The sequence below is a fragment of the Lycium ferocissimum genome, chromosome 6, assembly GCF_029784015.1.
Source record: "Lycium ferocissimum isolate CSIRO_LF1 chromosome 6, AGI_CSIRO_Lferr_CH_V1, whole genome shotgun sequence".
Taxonomy (NCBI): domain Eukaryota; kingdom Viridiplantae; phylum Streptophyta; class Magnoliopsida; order Solanales; family Solanaceae; genus Lycium; species Lycium ferocissimum.
This window is the reverse complement of record NC_081347.1, coordinates 65,867,465-65,891,700: the sequence shown is the minus strand read 5'-3', so window position 1 is coordinate 65,891,700 and position 24,236 is coordinate 65,867,465. Positions and strand designations below refer to the sequence as shown.

The 24,236-nt window shown below is 35.6% G+C and overlaps 3 protein-coding genes across 6 annotated transcripts; 2 read left to right on the top strand and 1 right to left on the bottom strand.

Annotated features, from left to right (window-relative positions):
• The first annotated feature begins 864 nt into the window (after positions 1–864).
• Positions 865–6,770, top strand: LOC132060914 (probable inactive purple acid phosphatase 16). The gene is made up of 5 exons (XM_059453809.1): positions 865–1,138; positions 2,865–3,098; positions 5,063–5,339; positions 5,670–5,838; positions 6,325–6,770. Exons 1-5 carry the CDS (start codon positions 880–882, stop codon positions 6,550–6,552), a joined length of 1,167 nt encoding a protein of 388 aa, XP_059309792.1. The 5' UTR covers positions 865–879; the 3' UTR covers positions 6,553–6,770.
• Positions 6,771–9,231: 2,461 nt separating this feature from the next.
• Positions 9,232–13,023, top strand: LOC132060096 (protein IQ-DOMAIN 12). Of its 4 annotated transcripts, none has more exons than XM_059452989.1 (6): positions 9,232–9,538; positions 10,126–10,270; positions 10,534–10,809; positions 11,553–11,783; positions 11,878–12,009; positions 12,107–13,023. In XM_059452989.1, the coding sequence occupies exons 2-6, from the start codon at positions 10,193–10,195 to the stop codon at positions 12,623–12,625; spliced, it is 1,236 nt and encodes a 411-aa protein (XP_059308972.1). In that variant the 5' UTR covers positions 9,232–9,538; positions 10,126–10,192; the 3' UTR covers positions 12,626–13,023. The 4 variants fall into 4 exon arrangements, with proteins under 4 accessions (XP_059308972.1, XP_059308970.1, XP_059308973.1 ...); XM_059452987.1 differs by having other exon boundaries at positions 9,233–9,538; positions 10,120–10,270; XM_059452990.1 differs by lacking the exon at positions 10,126–10,270 and having other exon boundaries at positions 9,236–9,538.
• LOC132060098 (glucan endo-1,3-beta-glucosidase, acidic) lies at positions 12,796–15,405 on the bottom strand. Its single transcript, XM_059452991.1, has 2 exons — positions 15,259–15,405; positions 12,796–14,543 (listed from the first exon to the last, which is right to left on the bottom strand). The coding sequence occupies exons 1-2, from the start codon at positions 15,335–15,337 to the stop codon at positions 13,588–13,590; spliced, it is 1,035 nt and encodes a 344-aa protein (XP_059308974.1). The 5' UTR covers positions 15,338–15,405; the 3' UTR covers positions 12,796–13,587.
• Between the last annotated feature and the right edge of the window lie 8,831 nt (positions 15,406–24,236).

The window sequence follows — 24,236 nt, the reverse complement described above, 5'->3', positions numbered from 1 at the left end:
AGACTTAAAGACATGGGCTTGAACATATTCTTAAAAATACGGGCCTTAAACAATCATGTGAAATAAGTAGGCCGTAAAATCAAATTAATGATTAAAAGGTATAAAATATTTATAATTATTTATGAAAAACTAATATTATACATATAAATAATTAAAAAATTTATGTATATAATTTATCGGTTTGGTTCGGTTATTTATTCGTTATTTTTTAATATAACCATAACGAAACCAAATATTATTGGTTTTTAAAATTTAAAACCAAATCAAACCAAACCAAAACCAAATGTCGATTTTTTTTTATTCGATTTGGTTAAATTTTCGGTTTGGTTTTGGTTTTAACCAAAACCGTGAACGATCACCCTAGACTCATGTAACCCCTTAGGGGTCATTTTGTCGCTTGTTAGAGTTATACAGGTGTTAGCTAGTAATGTAGGGATTAATTATGAGGAATTTGTGTGTTATTTTATGCTATAAATTAGTTATGCAGGGTTTAGTTATTCATGTATTAGTTATTCCACTTTTATCATGTGTAATGCGTAAAATAACACATAGATTCTCTCATAAACTTATATATTTATTAGTTATGCGTGTATCTAAGTTGTAAACCAAACATCATACTAATTTTATGCTACGAATACTTACCTCTTAACCATTTACCAAATACGATATTACTTATTCGTAATTTAATAATCTCGCATAATTCACCTCCAAATTAGCTACGACCCGTCAGTAGAATTGCATGCAAGCTGACTCGGATACAACTAGCAAGGATAATTCTGTCATTCCACGTCATCATGAGTAAATTACAAACCACCTCTAATTATATCTCTTACTTACTACTGATAGAAAGGCTGTTGGATTCCTTATTAGACCCCTCAGATGATTATGATGTCTCCATTTCATATATCCACTGTCTTCTTCTTAATCTCTCTCATTCTCCAATTAATCCTGACCGTTCATTCATACAATTCACCATTGGAAGATACTAGTACTCTACACGTAAAGCCGGGTTCATCGTTCAAGATAGCTATTTTTGCTGACTTGCATTTCGGAGAAGACACGTGGACTGAATGGGGTCCACGTCAAGATGTTAACTCCAGTAAAGTTATGTCTACTGTACTCGATCAAGAACACCCAGGTGATGACGATATTATCCACAAATGTGTTTAAGTTTTAGCTACTAACTAATACTCCCTATATTTAATTTTACTGAAGGTGTTTGATTGAGCACGTGTCATCATGAAGTTTAAATGGAGAAATATGGATTAGTATTCCTATAGTCGGACTAATTAGGAAAGTTGTTTTTGTTTTCGTTCGATTAGTTGGACACGGAGTTTAAGAAAAAATACATTCACACTTATATTGGTAAGAGAATATGTTACGACATTTTGGCACTCAAGGGTGCCACCTAGTGGTTAAAAGAGCTAAAAACTTCAAAATATTACTTCCTCCATCCCAATAAATGTGGCACATTTGATTAAACACAGAGTTTAAGAAAAAAATGAAAAGGAAAACTTTTGAAATTTGTGGTCCAAAACAACCCTTGCAAGTTTGTGATTGTAAATCATCTCATTAAGGGTAAAAAAAGAATTTTAAAATTAAATTGTTTCCAAGTATAGAAATGTGATATTTTCTTTGATACGGTAAAAAAGGAAGTGTCTTCAAGCATAAATTTGAGAGGAGTAGGTAATTTCTCTAATGCCTCAAGTCTCAATGGATAGAGTTGTCCGATACTTCTACTGGTGTGAGTACCCTTGGAATTAGTCGAGGCGCACGAAAGATGGCCCGGACACCACGGTTATTAAAAAATATATTATGACTTTTTTGTGGCAGTAAAATGAGAACGCAGAAAGGTGTCAATTTTTTAAGAACAAATTAAAAAATTATGTGAAATAATTAGTGTTAAGTGGCATATGTGCTGTATGATTACTTTGGAGTAGTGAACTTATTGGGTGTAATTTGATAAAATGTTACCCCATAATTCTCTGTGTATATGCCCCATTCCTCTTATTTAGTAACATGAGATACAGATTAAAAAATAACTCAGTTATTCTTCTTGTTATATGTTTTATTTAGTTACTATATTGTGATATTAATTTCTCATATTAAGTTAGATAATTTAATGTTAGTGGTGGAGTCTTACTAAGACTTCTTCAGAAAAATCTTTGTTCACTTACCTCTATATAGCTTCACATTGCTTCTGTGCTACATTAGTATTTTTGCCTCTGTACCTCAAAGTGAAGTCCTTCATGTAGTTGAACATGAAGATGATGGCAACTTATGTGATGGCCACATATTTTGTGCGTATAATTGCAATTGAATTTGGAATTCTTTTTGACTTATAGATTTTTCATGTTTGTGAATGATCTTTGCAATTTTGTATATGTTGGCTGGTCTTATCCATCAAGACATGCTAGCATATTAGTTTAAAGTACCTTATATGATCTTTTCTTGAGCAAATGTAAAAGTAAGGAATACTTCTCTACCTTCGAGAATGGTAGACTAAGAGTTTGCGTATATATTTATGTTTCCCACACAATGGGTTATGTTGTTGTTGACCTTAGATGATCTCCCAATGGTGTAGCCTCATGATATTCTTAGGAGTACTTTTTTAGTTCGGCACATGGAGTTAAGATGTTGAGTGAGGATTCATGTATTGTAACATGTTTGGGTAATGAGGCATGGTTCTTTGATGAAAGTTTAGTCGCTTTTACGTAGATATATGTACCGTGTCGATAATGCTGGTTCATGATATAGCATGTTTGCTACATCCGCCTCTGCCCTCTAGACACATGGAAGTAAGATGTTCTTCACTAATCAGCACACTATCTGGATGCTTGTCTAATTCAGGTTTTTTGTTGCAGACTTCGTAGTTTATCTAGGCGATGTCGTTACAGCAAATAACATACCAATACAAAATGCAAGTTTATATTGGGATCAAGCAATCTCTCCGACCAAAAACAGGGGAATTCCATGGGCTAGCGTGTTCGGAAACCATGATGATATGCCATTTGAGTGGCCAATGGATTGGTTTTCATCCACCGGAATTCCTCCACTTCATTGTCCGGGAAATGCTTCCTGCCCCGGTGAATCTGAAGGTACGAAGATGAGCTCATATCACATAAACAGAGATGTAAAGTTAATACTTTGTTTGTTGAGATTTCACTTACTTTCCATTTTGTAAATAGCACGTAGTTTTAAGATGTTGATTTCATCCTATCTCTGACTTAGCTAAAGTAGATAGAAAATGCCAGAAGATAAATCGCTGTTTTTGGCTTGAAATGTCATTTTTGGCTTATTGCATCTCTTTACTTTGTTATGAAATGACCTTTTTATCTCTCAAAGAATACAACAACAACAACAACAACAACAAGCCGGTATAATCCCACCATGTGGGGTCCGGGAGTTTAGTAACGTGTACGTAGATACCCCATGCTGTGACTATAGGGCGGGTTTTTGAACTCTTAGCCTCGGCTCAAGAGAGGGAGAAGAGAGGAAGATAAGAGGAAAACAAGACAAAAGGTCGGCCAAGCATATCGAAAACAATATGATAACACACAATACCAAAAGCGAGAAAGTCATGGTGCAGACTAAAGGACATTAACTACTATATATAAATAAAATAATCAAAGTACCAACGCCCAACTATAAGCGGCAATCAGATGCATAAACCAACGGTAATAAACAAATGAGCGAAACCGCAACTACTAAGGTGAGTAAGCCACCTAGCCTATCTAATCCTCCGAGTCCTCCACAACCTCCTATCTAAGGTCATGTCCTCGGTGAGCCGAAAGCGTGTCATATCTGTCTAATCACCTCTCCCCGATACTTCTTCGGCCTCCCTTACCTCGCCCGAAACCATCCATAGCCAACCTCTCACACCTCCGGATCTGGTTCTCCTCTTCACATGCCCAAACCATCTCGGCCTTGCTTCTCGCATCTTGTCCTCCACCGATGCCACTCCCACCTTGTCTCGGATATCTTCATTCCTAATTCTATCTCTCTATGTGTCCACACATCCACCGAGATGATACGCATTTAATACTTCATCTTTGAATGTGGCATTTCTTGGGCCAACACTCCGCTCCGTACAATAAAGTCGGTCTAACCACCACTTTGTAGAACTTGCCTTTAAGAATCAGTAAAATATTATGCTTCTATACTGGAGACGGGTTTCATACAAAGAGAACTTTTGGATGAGTGGGATTAGACCAAAAAGTAGGATACTAGTTGAGGAAGTTGGAAAACAGCTTGAAATGTCATTTTTGGCTTATTGCATCTCTTTACTTTGTTATGAAATGACCTTTTTATCTCTTAAAGAATCAGTAAAATATTATGCTTCTATACTGGAGACGGGTTTCATACAAAGAGAACTTTTGGATGAGTGGGATTAGACCAAAAAGTAGGATACTAGTTGAGGAAGTTGAGGAACTTCTGTAGAAGCTTGATATTTTTAAGATAAGTTGATAAGCACGAATAAGCAATTGCACAACACTTGTGCAAGTGGTCTTGAATCTTGACATGCTAATGCTTCTAGCTGGTAGTATTATTAGGAGGCGAAGGTTTGAGCTTCAAGGGCACACAGTGGTTGGAACTGATATTGATATGAATAGGAGATGAACACATTTTCGTACTCAATTTTTTTCCCTAAAGATCTGTGTCCAAGTGTTTCAGACTATGTTCTTCAACTGTCGGTAAGGGATGACCTGTAATCAGTCATAAAGTACCTGTATTTCTTAGATTCTGCTGATGATTCATACCCTGAGGTGATATCAAAAGCAGGTATCACACAAAGAGAACTTTTGGACGAGTGGGATCGATCCCTTGTAAAATTAGCTAATACTTGTTTGTTATGTTAGCTATATCAATCAAACTTGAATGAACAATCTTGCAGAACTTATGAAAGTGTTATAGTGCTAACCATGAATCTTGACATGCACATTTCTCCTTCCCCTTAAGAATGGACCAAGTCGATTCAGTTGAAAAAGAAACGTTAATGCTTTTTGCTGGTAAGATATGATTTTGAAGAAAATTGCTCAATTTAGGAAAGTTTCTATTTCAGCGGGTAAAGGTTGCAGCTTCAAGGGCACAACGCGTTTGAAACTGATGATGAATGAACTAAAGATGAATAATTTATCTTACTCGAAATTTGGTCCTAAAGATCTATGGCCAAGTGTTTCGAACTATGTCCTCAAACTTTCATCTACGGATGACCCTGAATTGGTCATAGCATACATGTATTTCTTGGATTCTGGTGGTGGTTCATATCCTGAGGTCATATCAAATGCCCAAGCGGAATGGTTCAACCACACATCTCAAAAGATTAATCCTAACTCAAGGTAATCAAATTTCGAGCTTTAACCTCTAAATTTCGTGTTTGAATTTCTCCTCCCCCCCAAACCCACACACACACACATCGTACTAGATTAGAGTTCATTAACAGTCCAATTCATCGTATTGATGCAAAGAAATAATGCAAGTATTTTATAATTATATTCTTTCTTGGATGTTATTGATAGAAGTGGAACAAAAAGCAGGCAGAAAGCATGTAGAGTGAGCAGCAATTTGCTCTTTTTGTTTATATACTTGTCAATGCAATGAATCAAAGTGTGTCTTATATTATACTTTATCATTTGGAGTAATATTAAACGCATAAGGACATTGAACAGGGTGCCTGAGATAATATTTTGGCATATACCAAGCCAAGCTTATAAGACGGTTGCTCCAAGATTTTATTCACATAAGCACTGTATTGGCTCAATGTTCGTGGAGAAAGTCGCTGCTCAAGAAGCTGAAATGGGGATGATGAAGCTTCTTGAACGAAGGTCTTCTGTGAAGGTAAAGGACTGAAGAGCTCAGTTTTTCATCTTCTACATTCTAATTGATTTGACCCTGATCTCTGTCTCTTCTTTCCCTGGGGAAAGATTTATTCATCTACATACACCTGCTAAGCATTCCTGAATAATCAAAGACAGGCTTATAAGTTGGATAAATTAGATGCATAAAGAGTTAAATTCATACCCTCTCGAGTGGCTGAATAGTGCATGGAAAAGATTCTTTACTTGGATAGGAGCTTCTTAAAAGAACAGATGAATACATTCAATTGTTAACACTACTTACTCCCGGTGAGTCATGAAAAAAGAGAGCAACAACTAAGAACTTATTTTGGTATTTTCATTATGTAAGTTGAACCAAAGCTACATATAATACTTATTTGTTGCTTCTACTTAAGATGAAAATTTCTGGGAAGACAGATGTTTATGCTGTCGTTCTGTCTGAAAAAGTTAGAAGTCTTAATGATATAGTTCTTTCGGATGGTGTCAGGCTGTGTTTGTAGGTCATAACCATGGATTGGACTGGTGTTGCCCATACAAGAATATGTGGTTATGTTATGCTCGCCACTCAGGCTATGGAGGTTATGGAAACTGGCCGAGGGGAGCTAGGATTCTGGAGATAACTCAGCAACCATTTTCTTTAAAGTCATGGATTCGAATGGAAGGTGGTTATGTGCACAGTGAAGTCTTATTGAGCTCGTCTGCAAGAGAGGAGTGATCAATGGAGTTCTTCCCAGAGATCAACCCAAAGCAATGAAGTGCTGCTCGGTTTCTTAGAGATCAAATACATCAAGGAGGTTCACATCATTCTAAATTAGAGAAAAACACTGTGTCTGCCCTTGAATTACAGAGAACTTTGAAGAGATCGATGAATCGAGGGAATATATGCACAAAGTTGTACTAACAAATATTCATCAATAAAATTATTTTTCGTCATATTTTGTTTGTATTGTGGTTTATTATCATTCAAGTCTTGGACTTGAATTTTTGTGTTGTCATTGATGTCTGATATTAATTAAGCTACTCTAATTCCAAACCAATTGCAGTACCTAAGCTATCGTTTAATACATCACCGTTCCATAGATATGGGGGAACTTACAAGAAGTTTATAGACTAGGGAGATCAAAAAACTCGTCCGGAATAAGACATAACTTCTGGTTTTTTCTTTTATCTCAGAAATTTATCGCTAACAATCACTTCATTCGCTATTCTTTTGTGACAATATGTTCCGGAAATAGTATAAGTATATATCGTTAAAAGATTATCAACTACATATAACATGAGTTGAAGGAAGTGGATGCGCCAACTCCTGCTGCTACTTTTAGTATACATTCAGCTTGCATGTATCTCGATTATTCCAGAACATAGGAAATGTGTTTGTTTGGTGATATAATTAAGTTACGCGTAAGCTGATCCGGATTCATCCTTATAAACAAAAAAAGGGGCCAGAATGTGCATGTTACTAGCCTACAAGTTACTAGGACAGGGTAAGTGAGTCAATATAAAAAGGCAAAAAATATCTGTTGGTCTTGACAGAGTTAGAGAGGGACCTCTATAATGAGTACAAGCACAAGTTATAATAATGATAGCTACTTTCACTTATTTATTTTGCTTTTTTATAATAATAACTTTCTGCGCTCAAATCCATGCTTAGATATCCCCTTTAATCATTACATTTTCCTAATTTGTGCAAGGCTCCATGGTCCCAATGTTGAACTTGGATGATGTATTTTGATTTTAAAGATAGTCAATTGATTTTTATTTTATTGTAAATTATTAAAGTAATTTTATAATGAAAAAGTCATTTACTGTGATGAATCATATAAAGTTACTGAGTAACTTTTGTAATAGAAAAATTACTTAAATTTGCCACAATAATTCTTTGTTTCTCCTCATAACTTTACATGATATTTAGAAAAGTTGAGTGAAAGTTGAGTTTCTTTTGTTACCTTAAAAGAGGTAATGTGCATTTAACGAATTAAAATTCCTTCACCCTAAACCAGATATCTCGAAGTCAACCCTCGAGTTAATGTAAAAATTCGTGGTAGAAAGCGCTTTCCCTTTTAAATGGGTGGCGAAAATCATAATTATCAAGATAATTAAAATGAAAATGACGTTTTGGTTATAGAAAATAGTTTAGCAATTTTTTGTGCTGCTGAGATAAAGTTGAATGGATTTTCATGATAAAAAATTTAATGATAGTATAGTGACACTACAACTTCTGACCATGGAAATTCTTGTGTTCAAAAAGGTTTGCATTAAAAATGTCCAATTTAAAGGGGTTCTGCAATTATGGGTGATCATTATACTTTCTTTCATATAAGAAAACACATCAAGAAATGATTCATTCCAATGCAAGGTACGAAACATGATGCAGAATGTGCCATCATAAATTGGAAAATGACATAACGCTTTTTTCAAATGGGAACCTTCTAATATACTCTTTTGTTAAGTTGTTGGTACCTGAAACTTTAATGATATTAGGAACTCGGATTGTGACGAATATTTTTCAGTACTCAATCGTAAATTTTTCAATTTCAAATGTCCCTTTAACCTAAAATTAGTGATTTCAATTGAAATGATATATAATTATGAGTACTTCGTGAAGAATGATTAGAGTTAACTTTCATTTTAATTACAGTTAATATTTCATTTCATTTTCTATTACAAAGTAAAAGGTAATTATTATTTCTGATTACCAAAATCGGGACCATTGAACAGCTCGAAAGACAAAAGCTACAAATTCAAGGCCAGCATGGAGTAGTGAGTCAAAAGAGATAGTCCCCATTAAGTACATCTTTCTACACGGGGCCTAAAAAAAGATAAAGAAAGTATACATATTATTTGGACAACTTTATTAGTTGAAAAAATGGACAGAAATTCACATGGATAATCTATGATTTAAGTTATATCCATTGATGATGTAAATATTTGTTACACCATCATAATGTTATTTAATATCATGATAGCATGTTGGTTACTATTTTTATCCCATTACTAATGATATAATGGTAAGTTGAGCTGTATTTATAAAGAATTATATTGCATATATAGGTCAAGAATTATACTTATTGTACATACATATTATATCTTGAATATTCTTAACAAAGTTTCTGGCTTTATCCTTGTAAGTTACCAATTATTGATATTTATAACAAATATTTACTTATAATTACCTTAACCTCCTGTATTTTCTGTACTTCATTTTTTGTTTAACAGCTTCCAAAGTGACAAACAAATATATACCAATACATGCAAACAACTTTCAAGAAAACAGATGTAAAGGGTTAAACAAGTAACTTCATAGCAATAAGAGACATTTGAAATAGTTAGTAAGCAGTTAAGAAAATGACATAGGGAAAGGGAGAGAAGAAGAAAGAAAAAAAGAGGAGGACCCTTTAGTATGATATTAAAGAGACTTCCCATAAGTCACAATTCAAGTGCTTGCAAAAGTCTACATAATTGAAAAATTAATCACCTTTTTCTCCTTTAAGCTTTTTTATTGTTCATTTTTATTCTCCATCAGCACATGGTATGCTTCTCAATTAGTAAAGCACAGTTTATTGTTGGATATATATATATATAAGACATGTATGAAAGGGAAGTATGTAGCCACATGGAACAACAGAAACATCATAATTCAAGAATCAGTTCTCAAGACACTCTTGGATTTTTCCAAATCTTGAACATGTCCTTCAGATTTGGTATGTGTCCTAAATTTTCATGTTTAATGTTCTAAAAAACTTCTTACATAATTACCTTGTTTTAATGGAAATTTATGAAAATTGATCCACTAAGATTTCAAGTTCTTGATTAGTCTCATGAATGATTTCACTTTAGCAAGAATGTCATGTTTTCGCTTTTGGTTTTCAATCTAGTATCTAGTACTCGTATTAGGGCCCGATAAATCGGAACTTGTGGCGGAAAATCCCACCTTGAGAATAAAGTGCTCCCTAACAACGGCAAGTCTGTACCCATGGCTCGTACCCGAGATCTCTAGGTTAAGATGGAGGAGTACTTATTACGTACTCCACCCGCATGGTCACAAGAATGTCTTGTTGCTCATCATGCAAGAGAAGTGAAATTGAATTTCTTTTCTTTTTTTGCTCTACTGTGGCTTTATGCAAAATTGAACAATATTGCTGATGTAAAAAGTTGTCATGGCTTGTTTAGTTCTTCTTTGTTTTTTTTCTCTTTTCCAAATGTAAATCCTTTTGGAACTTTTTGTTTTTATTGAAAGAAATAGAATTGCCAATTCAAAGAGTTTATCTATTCTCTTGTCAAGAATAAGGTGACAGTTCTCAAAGGAGGAGGAGGTAGCACGTTGTTTTGATGAATCAGTTTGCTGAATTCCTAAAATGGGAAAGAGAAGAAGCTGGTTTACATTTGTGAAAAGACTACTATTCATTCCTGATGCAAAACCAAAGGCTGAAAAGGTTTGATTTTTTTTCTGTCAATTTCCTTATTTTCCCTTTTGAAGGGGAGCCTCCGTCGGGTTTGAGCTGTGGAATCAGCCATTGATACTTGCGTCAGTGTAGGCTTCGTACATTACACCCCTTTGGGTGCGGCTCTTTCCCGGATCCTGCGAGAACGTGGCATGCTTTGTGCATCGAGCTGCCCTCTCCTTTCTTGATTTTCCCTTCTCAGTTGAGAACTGGTTTAAATGATTTATAACATGAATCTGAATTATTTTTTTCAGAAACCAAAGAGATGGAAATGGTTTTTGGGAAGGTTGAAGTTCAAGCAGTGTCCTCCAGCAATTGAAGCACCTCAGAAAACACTAACTGAGGCAACAGAACAACAAAAGAAACATGCTATGGCTGTTGCTTTAGCAACAGCAGCTGCAGCCGAGGCTGCTGTTGCTGCTGCCAATGCTGCAGCCGAAGTCGTCCGCCTTACTAACGCTCCGTATGAGCTCGAGAGGAAACGGAGAAATGCTGCCGTCAGAATCCAAAGCGCTTATCGCGCACATCTTGTGAGTAAATAAAATTATCCTCTCTCGAATAACTTAAGCTTTTGGATGATATGGTAACACAATTCAACATAGTATCGACAGAGGTCCATGGTTCAAATCTCGCTGCAACCTATTATTGAAAAGAATTATCACGTGCTTCACCCATGAAAAACGGTTAGGCTCGCACATGAGGGGCCATGTTGAAGATATAATTAAGTAAACAAAAGTGTACTCTCTCTAAAGACAACTTAAGCTTTAGATGAGATGGTCACCAGGGACGAATCCAATGTATCGGTACCGGGTTCATCTAAACCTAGTACTTTCGACGTGGAGCCTAAATTTATGCGTCAAAATTTACTAAAATTGCAATAAATGCTAAATATGAACCCGTAGCTTTAATAATATAACGGGTTCAATGTTAAGAACCTTAAAGATTGAACCCGTAAAATTTAAATCCTAGATCCGCCTCTGATGGTCTCATAGTTCAACACAAACAATTTCATTGTGAAGTGGTTGGCTTGTTAGGGATATATGATGTGTATTTAATTGCAGTAAGTTGAACTTTAGTTGGTAAACCATCATGAAACTTAAAAGGGAATATCAGTAAAAATATTGCAGCCACTACTTTAGTTCCAAAATCTTAATACACACCCCATTTACTGATGAATATGATAAGAACTGAAGTTCAATATTAATCAACAATTAGAAAAGAGTTCAAAGATAGCTTCTTTCATGTCCATGTGTTTATGTTGGATTTTCTACAGGCACGGAAAGCATTAAGTGCCCTGAAGGGACTCGTGAAGCTTCAAGCAGTAATTCGAGGTGAACTTGTGAGACAAAGACTCGTCGCCAAATTGAAGTTTATGCTGCCCTTTCAAACGCCAAAACCGCGAGTTTATCATATCAGAGTTCCTACTGTTGAAGAATACTTTGAGAGTATCGAAAAGAAACTTGATGATAGCTCGAAAGAAAGCGTGGAGTCTAATGAACTAAAAGTAAGAGAATTAATATCATACAAATATTTATCATGAGCCTCCAATTGAACTTAAATTTATATTTGTTATCTAACATGGCTATGCTTATTGGCAGCTAAAATGCAACAGCCAAAGGACTTGGAATTTCAGTTTGGCCACAAAGGAAGATATTGAAGCCTTGTGTTTAAGAAGACAAGAAGCTGTTGCCAAAAGAGAGCGTATGATGAAATACTCATTTTCACATCGGGTAACTTCACTTGCATTTAGAATTTCTCAGTTCCTTTTTTTATGTTATTTACTGAATACATCATGTTTTATGGTTGAATAACTCAAAATGGTTTTAGGAGCGGAGAAATGATCATGTTATGCAAGAACCGTTAATCTTTAAGGAAAATCGAAGAAGCTCCAGGTTCGATCAATGGGGAAAAGCGGAGCTATTTGAGCAATTGAGGTCATTTTCAGACTTGAGTAGTCCTCTAGGTGACATGAACCAAATGACACAGCTGAAAATGAGACAAGTGCGTAAACAAGATTTCGTAGAGGATTTAAATTCTCCGTCATCGCTTCCAAGGAAATCATTTTCCCATGTGAAACAGAAATCAAGTGGTGATGATATCTCTTTACCAAGTTCTCCCATGTGTCCTACTTACATGGCTACTACAGAATCTGCAAAAGCAAAGACGAGATCGATGAGCACACCGAAGCAACGACTAATGTTACACGAGACATATTCAGGTCAAAATTCTCCTTCCATGCTCAAGCATACTTCTTGGACTTCATTTAATAGTGAAGTGAACAGCAGTACCAAAAAGAGTGAAATTTCTCAGCAGACAGCTATACATAAAAGGTTCTACCGAGATTGAAAAGCTTATCATGCATTGCTCGCTCAGTTGCTCGATAGTTCCAGCAAGGCTAAACAGAAACTTCAAGCTTTTCGTCATCAGATGTGGAACTTGAAAACAAATAATCAAGAAGCAGCTACAATCTGGATTTTAAGCTGCGTGTGTAAATTATACAAATCGATTGTGGAAAAGAAGCATTTTTTGTTTTTTTGTTTTTGTTTTCTGATTTTATACTCTTACAGACATCATATATATAAATAGTTCAAAATATCTCCTTTTTGTTTGTTTTTGCCTAATTTTGTGTGCTTCAGAGAGTTTGAGTCTGTTGGAGGTAGTGATGGTTGGTTTCGTTTGATGGTTTTCTCCTGTAAACATTTTACTTTCAATTTTACATATAGATTTACTCCCGTGCCAGGCTACATTCCGATGTCCTTCTTTCTCTTGATTCATCGTTCAAGCCAAGGTACTTCCTCTATTCAACTAAATTTCTTTGAATAATAATCTTACAAGCTAGTTTAAGTTTTCGATTCCTGGTTGAAACAATGGAATTTGAGCCAACCAAATGCGAAAAAAAGGATCTTGTGATACACAAGGTTAAAAAAAAAAAAAAAAAATAGCTCGATGCACGAAGCATCCCGCGTTCACATAGGGTCAGAGGAAGGGCCGGACCCCAAGGGGGTGTGACATAGGCAGCCTACATTGACGCAAGCATCAGCAATTGATTCCACGACTCGAACCCGTGACCAATACGTCACACGGAGACAACTTTACCGTTTCTCCTAGGCTCCTCTTATGTAACGACAGATAAAGCCAGAAGTGAAAAGAAAGGTATTTCATTATTGTAATAATTGCTTTCTTTATGAGCTTGATGATTTCAGTACATATTGCCAATAGGCTACTTTCTCTTGAAGCTGGAATGTTATTCAGGATTACATACATACAGAGGAAAGTCCTTATTCCTTTTAATGCTCTCTTCTTTTTAACTAGTTAAAACTGATCTGGTACTTTGGTTGCATGTTTGCTGAAAATAGTCCAAAATGCTTCTCAATTTCACCATTCTTCTTCTGATCTTCATCAAACAGAGCGAAAACGTAGGTTTCTATTGGCCCAGAAGGCCTTTTAGGGCTCCCTCCCTTCACGTGCTGAATCAAATTGTTGTTATAAGTTCTGGCATTTTCAATGGATGTTAACTGTCCTGCTCCAGCTGAAGGCCAACCACTCTCCGATACAACAATCTGCAAAGATGAGCCCCCAGCCTTTTCAAGGGCCGAGTATGTGGCATCTAAGATGGCATCAAAAAGGTTTCGGTATCCTCTTCCGTTATCATTGACAACAACTTCAGGGGATGTAAAAAGTGCATACTCAAGCTTAATATCTGGATTGTTTGCTATTGCAAAATAAGGATAAAGGTTGACAAGCAAAGGGGCGCTATTCGTCTTGAGCAAGTCGATGATAGGTTGGATAAATTGTCGAACATCATCTCTGAATCTCCCATTTGATGGAGGAGAGGTGTCTGTAGTAAGTCCAGTTTCAATAGCTGTGGAAACTTTGATCTGGTTTCCAAGACCGGCACCAGAAATTGCAGTTTGAATGTTCCTTATGGCGTTGAGAAGGACAGGTACATACTTAGAGTTTTCATTTAGGGGACTAACTTCATTTCCCACTGCTATATACCTGAACTTGACATTACCATAGTTCTTGACATTGTTTTGGATCCAAGTATTTGCATTGGCTTGGCTAGCAGCGACATTTTCAAGGTCCGTGTTCGGGACACCTAGTGTGACCTCAATGTTGGAGCCTCGGAGCGCTTGGAGAGTCGGCTGGTGAGGATCGTATATTCTCATCCTCCGAATGTTGTTTCGGTTGCATAGTGACACAACTTCTGCTGGAGATGGTAATCCACTCCCTAGCCTTCCATAACAAACTCCTGTTTGAGCACCTGCATCAAAGTTCATGTGAAGTTGCCTTTAAATTCTTATTACGATCCATAACCACCCTCAAGCTATGTTACTCGGATCCTTCATTGGTGTCGTTATGCCTATGTTAGTCAATCATGTATCCAGTACTCATGCTCGAATTGATGTAATATACTTAGGGATTAATTTCACGTATGTTACTGATTTTACCCCCTTTAGTGTCTAGTCACAGAACTATTATTTGCCACATTAAAGTAATCGAACTATGTATAACAAAGTAACTGAACTACGTGTGACTGCTCAGAAAGTACAAATGCCCGAAAGGCCAAATTTACAAACGTTAGATTATAACACATCACTAGTCATGTATATGCTGAAATTTGATCTTCCGATCTTTTGCATTTTCTGAGTAATATTACATCACTCTCCACGTATGCATCAAAAAGTCAAATTTTTGATGTCGGATCATGACATGTCACTCGCTACGTATGCGCCAAAAATTTGACGTTCCAATCATTTGTGTTTTCTCAGCAATTTACACATACTTCAGTTGATTCAATGAGGCAAAAAGAAAGTTCTGTAACTTCATTTTTATAGTAGGTAAAGTTCAATGACATACGTCAAATTGTACGTGTAACATAGCCCTAAAGGGCGATTGAAAAAACAAGAGTGATTATACTGTAAGCATAAAATATTGTACTCTACTAATATTTTGTGTCTAAGAAGAGAGACAGATACCTGTAAAATCCAGGGTAGCTAATGTAAATACACCAAAGAGAATCAAAGTGAAACTAAAATGTGATTTTGTGCTAGCCATTGGGAAGAAGGAACAAGAATTGAGCAATGGCTGAGAGAAACTGGAAAAAACTTACCCTTTATAAAGAAAAATATTATTGTCAAGTCAAATCAATCTATGGAAATAAACGAAAACAGACAAATTGAATTATATCAGAACGTACACCTATGAGATAAATTCTTGGACTTATTTCACTAGGTTTGAAAAGTCTACAAACCCTTAAGTTCCTTGATAAAAATGACATTGAATTTTCTAAATTAGCAGCCCTTAACGTCAATTAGTGCATAAATGGTTGGGTTACATATGTAGTAGAAGTTTCAAATATGACTAAAAAGGAATATCCAAAGAACACTTGTGTACATAAAATTGGCTTCGCACTCAAAAGATGACATCAATCATGAATTTTGCCAAAAAAGAGGCAACGCAGGTCCAAGCATCTCAAAGACTCAAGATGCATCTAAATGGTGTCGTATATTTGCTCAGACGGATTTGAGATTTGAAATTTATAGATTTCAAATTTTTATTTTTTAAAATTATTAGGTTCTGAATTTATAATTCGTACATATTAAATAGATTTTTAACGAGAAAGACAAAATTTGAATCAAAGCTATTAAGTTGTGCCGAATCCGTATCGTAAACGATACATCCGCCTCCGTCTATTGATCAATTAAGTGAAGATTATGGAAAATCAGAATTTAACTAATAAAGACAAGAAAACGTCAACACGATCAATTTAACAGCCGCTCTACCACTGAGGAACAACACGAGATTCGATCTCATCAGATAAAAAAGTCATTTTTAGATCACCAAAGCCCAAAAAGGTTTTTAAAGGTTAAAAAGTCATTTAAGCGTCTCAAAGCTATGTCATAATATATTAACTGTTCACGATGAATTTTCCACTTTTTTTTTTTTTTTTAAAATGTATATTTCAGCTTTGCAATCGTGAAGTTCAGTTCAAAACTTCAAGACACTATGTCCTGAAGTTATGTCCAGAAGTCTGAATTGTGTATTCACATACTTGTATATCACTTCGTGTTTTTATATCTCTCTTCTGCAGAATAATTAAAGCCAACAATCGCCAAGCTTTCGTTGTGATTGAAGAGGAGTCCGAATATGTTTTGGTCTTTGCGATAAGACTTAAGAGAGACAGTAAAAACTCTCATCTCTAGAGATATATATGGATGGAGTTATGTCAATTTGTGAACTATTAGCGAAAGAGAATGAGTTCTTTAGTAGAGAACACATGTATTGGAAAAAGAATTAAGGTATGTAGAAAAGGAAGCAGACAAAAGAAGTTAGAAGAAGAGAGGCCGGCTTGTTTATGTGGCTGTATTTTAATTTAGGGAAAAGGGTCAAAAATACCCATCTACTTTGGAAAAATTTTAAAAATATTCTCCGAATTTATTTCAAAAAAGTAAAAAAATACCCCCCCCCTCATCCTTAAAGTTTTCAAATATGCCCCTGTCTTGACGAAAATTATCCCCCAAAATAATCCGAAATTATTTTTTAAACCCGCTCCATCATTTAAATTCGACCCAACTAAATAATAACCCACAAGATCCCCTTATTCCCCCAAAATTCCTTTAAACTTCAAACTCCGTATTGAGGGAATAAGAGGGATCTTATGGGTTATTATTTACTTCGGGGTTAAACGATGAAGCCGAGTTTAAAAATAATTTTGTTATTTTTAGTGATAATTTCTATCAAGACAAGATATTTGAAAACGCATGATGAAAGGAAGGAGTATTTTCTAACCCAAAATAAGTCAAGTTAATATTTTTAACCCTTTATCCAAAGTAGATGGTTATTTTTGACCCTTTTCCCTTTAATTTAACCATTATAGAAGAGCCAGTCGACACTAGGATCCACATGGCTGCTTCTTTGATATTAGATTCAAAATTGTAGGCAATTTCATCCTTTCAACCTTTTGTTGCTCATCTCTTATACAAAAAAAAAAAATCTAGGGCATCTATTCAAGTTTGTACTTTTTCATGTGGACCCCACGTCCGCTGCTCTTACAAAACCATTTCCCACCTCTGCGTATTTCAACCGGATCTTATTTAAAATGCAATTTTTTTCTCCATAAACTGTTGAAACCATACTTAGTAGGCGTTTGGCCATCATGATTTGAAATCATGGTTTCAAATCAGCGTTGGGTCATCAATTTTCAGTCATAATTTAAAATCTAATTTGAAATCATGGTTTGAACCCAAATCATCCAAAAAAAGTATAGTTTGAGTTTGAAATCATGGTTTTAACTTTTTTAAATACAAAATTTAACCCATAAGTTAATATTTTATAAACAAAAAACCCATAAGTTAGTAAATATTTTTAACAATTACCCCCATCAATCATTTACCAATTTCATTAACTTCCACCAACCTTTATTTATGTCTACTAATCTTTAATTTATGTGGGAAGATTATATTAAATAGTAGTTACATTACTATTCATGTTAAATTTTCGATTTTATTGAAGTAAAGTTTGATCAATTGATGTTGCAATTTTTAAAACAACCTTCTAGTAGTGTACTAATTTTGTTATAAACTATAATTTGCTCATTTGGTAAGATTGTATAAGAATTGAGAATGTTTTGATAGTTTTCACAATTTGTGGGGTTTTTATGTCTATAAGAGAAAATACAACTTAAAATATTCAAATTGTATGTCCAAACATAGTTTCAAACCATGGTTTCAAACCATGTCCAAACGGGGCCTTAACATGCGACTCTTTCTACCATTATATATGAACTATGTCATTAATTTTTTAAGACCGTGTAAATTAAGTTAAAAAAAAAAAAATTCTATTAGTGAATTTTTTCATTTGTCAAAAGTACCAAAAACGGCCAGATGCCTTTTCCGTTTCGGTAGTATTCAATTTTATGAACTTAAAAATACTTTAAAATATAATTAACTACTAAACTCAAAAATACTCAAAAGAAAATTGTCTTACACTGCATTATCCAATCTCAATCATGTAAAATAAGACTTAATGATATTACAATTTTGTTCTAGATTTTAATAATTAAGACATATTTAGACCAAATAAGTATTTAAATCTTAATGTAAATGCACTTCATGACATAAGGTGTGAACCATTCAGATTCAGATATCCATTAAGTGCAGACAAGTGAGGGCTAAGGACAAGGTGACAAGGACCACCTTATTAATTTTCCAATTTCATATATTTGTTTATCAAATATTATTTTTAAGTCAATTTGAACTTTTTTAACTCAATATGATTAATTTCTAGAGCGATCGATTCACTTTTAAATGGCCTAATAAATTTTTTATTAACAATAAAATAGCCTACAAACTTAAAACCTTATAAACTATACAACATATACGTCTGATCTGAAAGCTAGACATTTTTTTAATTCGATAGTTTGGGAAAAATACAATTAATTAGGCCCATAATAGTAATATGAAACATCAAAATGATTGGTAGCATTTTTCAATATTTAAGATCAAATAATACAATGTGATGTCTTGCGCAATAATAATGCAATTGTTATTGGCATGGACTTTTTGTACAATGATAGAATACATTAATTCTATTGGGATAATTTTTTTAATTTGTAATAGCCTTAATAACATAAAAGAAATGAGATAAATACGGAAGAAAAATAGGGATTCAAAGTGAAAGTTACAAAAGTTAAAAAGCATTTAAAGAGTTAAAACCTATACATTTGACTAAGGTTGAAAATGTATTACCTTTAGACGGAGAATCTTTAAGCAAATACTGAGGAATACCATAAAGAATACAAAGTATATAGGACTAAGATATATAAGTGTAAGTTAGTCTTTACTATAAAAAAAAATATAGGGCTACAACAGATACTAATACATGAAAGTGATTTTCAACATCGCTAAAGACATAAAGAGGTGATACCATAAAACTTGATAGGAGAAGATATTTCAAATCTTTCCCCCGAAGAACCAAACTTTCAATATAAGGGAGAGGCAAATAAAGTCAAATAATATTCTGATATTTTGAATTAATTGAATTATACTAATTGCTTTTTTGTTGTCACGCCCCGAATCTGGGCCTGGACATAACACGCACCCGTGTTGATCGTATGTGTATTAACCGGTTGGCCGAATCAACATGTGATACCAAAACATAATCGACTTATAAAATAAAACTAACACATGCCGATTAACTAAAAGTCGATCGAAATATCATAATGCGGAAATACTTAGACAATCGAAAATATCCGAAAATAGCCAACATGGCTAAACCAAAACAATCGAGTATAACCGACAACAAAACTAACATAACAAATATACGTATCGAATGTCTATGAAGCCTCTAAGAATACCGAATAATAGAGGTGTTTATGAACCGAAATAACTAGATAGTCGACAATGCCCCGAAGGAAAACACATGCACTCTAAATAGCCGAGTCGTCAACCCGTATATCGTTGCTCGCATCGCGAGATGCGTTGTGCCCCCAAGCAATAAAAGGGACATCGCACATTTGAATTATACCGGTATGTAAAGCAATCGAAGCAATAAAACACCGAAACCGAAATCGATAATCGTAATCGCTCGTAATAGCAAGGTAGAGATATAAATACTCCACTTTTCGTATCCGAATCATCCGTATTATACGTGTTTGTATATGTGGGGCCTCGCCCAATAATAAATGCACGCTATGGCCTCGGCCTAGTAGTGCGTCACCAATGGCCTCGGCCATGTATACGTATACACGCACTTTGCCGTGCCCTTCGGGCAAAATCACGTATGTTTAATTATGGTTAATTAATAAGGACCGAGACCATAATAACAATGAATAATACCGAATCGAAATAGACATCTTTGATCGAATTGAAAACAACCGATCGTTTCGAGCATACCGAATTTCTATCGAGACTCATGTGGTAACAATACATAAGTCTATAAAGATTACGTCCGAGTTCATGATATTCAAATTGACAACCATGAACGAATTCAGTGCAATCGCAACCCTAGAAGATACGCTTCTACAACATATCATAAAACTAGGGCTAAATCGTATTTCGAGTCAAATTACCGACAAGTATGAAGAATGAGGCGTAGGGAGAATCATGAACATTCCCTAACGTAGGCACGTTTAGCCTCACATACCTTAATTCCAGCCTTTGAGCGTAATACAATGTTCGTCAACCCTTTCAACTTTGATCTATATTAATACAAGTAAAAGGGATTCTATATTAGCAATAATATTCATGCTTTGGTCATCTAAGCATTTTATCAAACACTTAGTGGGCATAAAGCTCCACAATCTCCATTAATGGTGTTTCTTCACCCACTTCCCATTCTATTACTTCTAGGTGATTCTACAATCTCAATTAGGTGTAATTAACATCATTCTCCATCACCCATATCATTATAACAATCTCAAGTCAACAATCCAAAACCCTACTATAGTTCGAGTAATTCTCTTTACTAAATCCATTTATTATTCTCCCAAGGACTCATCAATTTCACTATTATGAATGATTAGACTGTAGAAGCGAAGCATTACCTTTTTGACGTTCAATCCTCTTGAATTCAAGTTCTAGGGTTTCCACGCCCAACAATAAGGTTCCACTCACAACTCTATCGATTAGAAGGGTTTACTCAAGTTAGAAAGAGATTAGGGACTTGAATTCAATCTAGAATCATGATAAAACTTACCTTGGAGGGTTCTTGAGGCTTGGGACTTATTCCCTCTGACTTTAGGGTGATTTTTCGTGACTAGGGGTGTTAGGGAAATAAACCCCAAGCTTAAATATAACTTAAAACGCGAAATTTCGATTTTTGACCCGAAACCGGGCCTGTTATGCGATGGGCCCGCGCCGCACATGCAGCGCACGACCCCCTGTAGGTCAACATTCAGATAGGGGGTTTTTGTGCAATCGGTGCGCGACGCGAGTGTTATATCCCGTATTTTATACGTCTGGATATTACAAGGTAGTCGTGGCAAGTTGAGGACAAGATCATTTTCAAGAATTATTTTAATGTACGCGTTGCCACGAATATTATTTTATGAACATTATTAGGGTGGAAATATTGAGAAAGGTCAAGGGTAAAAAGGAAAATTTGCAAAGTGGCATCATGGGAATAATGTGGAAGGTTAGGGTAAAATCGGAATGTCACAAAGTTCAAGGAAATTCATGAAAGGGCCATGTTGGCCGTGCACCTTATGCCCTTATTATTTTTAATTAAATGGGGCTAATTATAATTACATGGACCAAAGCTTATAAAAGAAGCCAAGTGGTCATCTTTGTTTAATTTCAAGAAAATTCTAGAGAAATGGAGAAGGGGACATGTGATCATTTTTTTTTAATTGAGGGACCTAAGTATAAATATGTGGAAGTGGTGGAAGAATATATATATATATAGGAGTTCATCTTTTAAGTGAAGAAAGAAAGAAAGAAGGAGAAGAATAACCGTGGCCATTCGGCCATGGTCTTCAATTTTTGTCTCTTCAAAATTTGTCCCCAAAAAATTATTTTCTTGTCGTATTCCTACTAATTCAAGGGTCCTCTCAACGTGGTATAATTGTTTCGAAGGATAAGTCGTTCGTTTCGTCGTTGTTACACTTGAGCCAAGTGAAGAAGTTGAGAGAAAAAGGTATGATTCAATCCCTTTTATAGGTTATAAAGGCTTTGTTGAGATTGTAGCACGTAGAAATGAATAGAATTCATGGAATTATGGAAGTTGCATGGTATTTGTATGTGTGTGTGCATGTGGCCGTTTGTATGTGCCAATACATAGGTGAAGTGGGTTGGATTTTATGTTGTATTCTAGTTGTGGTTATTATGGGAATTGTATTGGGAATGAAAGTTGAATGGAAATGGGATGAAGTTGGAAAACTTGCATGTTGGGCCGTGTAGTGTGTGTTGTGTTAGAGTAAGAAATTAAGTGAATTCAATATGTTTAGGTGTTGTTGTAATGTGTAGAAAAATGAATGAAACTCATGAAGAAGAGTATGTTGATGTTTAGCCGAATAGGGGGCTGTTTGGTATGCAAGAGATGAACCAATGTCATTTAGTATTTTGCTTGTCGTGGTTGTGAATTTCATGGTGTAAAATGAATATTTGATGTCTTATGTTGAAGTTGTGGTGTTGTGGGCTGATTTGGAGCTTAATGTGATGTTAATATAGTTTCTTGAATTTATGAAAATATTGTTGAAAACATATGGAATTGTTGACATAAGTCTATGAATTTGAAAGTAGAAAATGTGTTATGAATGTCTCTTGTTGAAGTTGGAGGATTCGGGTAGCCTTGGATTGTTATGAGAAATTATGGTGTTGTTAGAATAATTGTTGACATTATTGTTGATAGTTTGGCGGGTTGAATTCCGGGGTTGTTGTTGATTGAAGTGGAACTTGGTGGGATGGCGTATTTACGGGGGAGATCTTTGAAATTTACGTTGACAAGTGTCAATTCAAGATTTAACCTCTAAAGGTTCTAATTACTATTTGGCATATGTGACAATTTGTAGATTTTGGTGAAATTGGAAAGCTAATTTGGAGCGGCGTACAAGGCGGAAAAGGTATGTAAGACTTCACCCTTCTTTCTATGGCATGTCTTAGACGTACTTAAGCCGGATATGGGCCTCGGGGACAACCCTATCCTCCCGGAAATCCGCACCTAAAGTTTCCCCTTTTTCATTCGGTAGAATTGAACTAGAATAGGTGCAAAAATGTTGAAAAACCTTCCTAAACCTCTGAGCTCGCATAAATAGGACCCGACTAACCTAGAACCTCACAAGCAATGCCATGACATGTAACATATGTAAATTTGGTACACCGCCTCATTTGACCCGAGGTGGGCCCATTGTTTCCGATTTCCTTATTGTTCCGCTTGACTTACTTTGAAGTTGAATCCAAGAGAAACCTTTGATCCTCATTCTGTTATCAACTGACAAGTACTATACCTATCCCAATGAGAATACTTCTATGGCAATAATGATAACGAAGATGTAGAAAAGAGAATATGCCTACGATAAGTATGACCAAAACGATTCCACGACCAAGATTTCTAAGCAAAGGATTCAATGTGAATACGAAGGTGACAAACTAGTTCTTGACCCTTATCTCTATTTCTTAGCTATGACACTATGTCCTATGGATTTCAAGGTCTGTGAATTGATGTCTATGATGCCCATGATATCATACTATGTTTTCTCCTAATACTATTCTCCGTTGGTAGTCTCGCCTTAAAATACTCGTTCCTTCCAGGTGAGACAAAGCGATCCCGGTTAATCCATAATGTAATCGGAGGTCACCGACCTTACGTCACTCCGATAGACACACGACTTTCCTTGGGCTCCATGCATGCCGTTTATGTGATAATGTATGTAATACCGATATTGATGAATGTATGTGTATATATTGTGTATGTGGGGAATGGGAAGGACAAGCGTGTCCACCGATTCGAGCCCGGCTTATCATCCGGACGCGGGATGCCGGACGCGGGATATGGGAGAGCCGTACGCGCGTCATTTATGTGATATATATATATACAATATGATATACTTGGGACACTCTGGGTTGGGAGGGGGGGGGTGGGAGAGCCGATGAATTCGGCGTACAGAATCGTGAGTAAAAAAGTACCGTTTTCCGAAAAGTATCTGTTTTCTATGTACAAGAATAAAAACACCGTGTTCAAAAAAAAAAAGAGCGGAAGCTAGGCATGCATGGTATCCGCCCTCAGCGGCACGCACATGCATGTGCTTTCGTCAATCTATGATGTGCCTTATATTTTACGCAGATTCACCGTCCATATGTACGGGTTATCCTCTTATCTTATCACGCATTTCATAATCCCATGGTATTGGTGTTCATATTTATGTTCTGTTCGTATTATTGCTCATGTCTTACATACTCGGTACATTGCTCGTACCGACCCCTCTTCTTCGGGGCCGCGTTCATGCGCGCGGTACACC

What these genes read in the sequence shown, in the direction of transcription:
- LOC132060914 (XM_059453809.1), top strand. Translation starts at nt 880, where the DNA reads ATGATTATGATGTCTCCATTTCATATATCCACTGTCTTCTTCTTAATC. An exon ending in CTGCCCCGGTGAATCTGAAG is followed by an intron (nt 3,099 to 5,062) that starts GTACGAAGATGA and finishes TTTCTATTTCAG; the next exon opens with CGGGTAAAGGTTGCAGCTTC. An exon ending in AACGAAGGTCTTCTGTGAAG is followed by an intron (nt 5,839 to 6,324) that starts GTAAAGGACTGA and finishes GGATGGTGTCAG; the next exon opens with GCTGTGTTTGTAGGTCATAA.
- LOC132060096 (XM_059452989.1), top strand. Translation starts at nt 10,193, where the DNA reads ATGGGAAAGAGAAGAAGCTGGTTTACATTTGTGAAAAGACTACTATTC. An exon ending in CAAAACCAAAGGCTGAAAAG is followed by an intron (nt 10,271 to 10,533) that starts GTTTGATTTTTT and finishes TATTTTTTTCAG; the next exon opens with AAACCAAAGAGATGGAAATG. An exon ending in AATACTCATTTTCACATCGG is followed by an intron (nt 12,010 to 12,106) that starts GTAACTTCACTT and finishes AAATGGTTTTAG; the next exon opens with GAGCGGAGAAATGATCATGT.
- LOC132060098 (XM_059452991.1), bottom strand. Translation starts at nt 15,337, where the DNA reads ATGGCTAGCACAAAATCACATTTTAGTTTCACTTTGATTCTCTTTGGT. An exon ending in AGCTACCCTGGATTTTACAG is followed by an intron (nt 14,544 to 15,258) that starts GTATCTGTCTCT and finishes ACTTTGATGCAG; the next exon opens with GTGCTCAAACAGGAGTTTGT.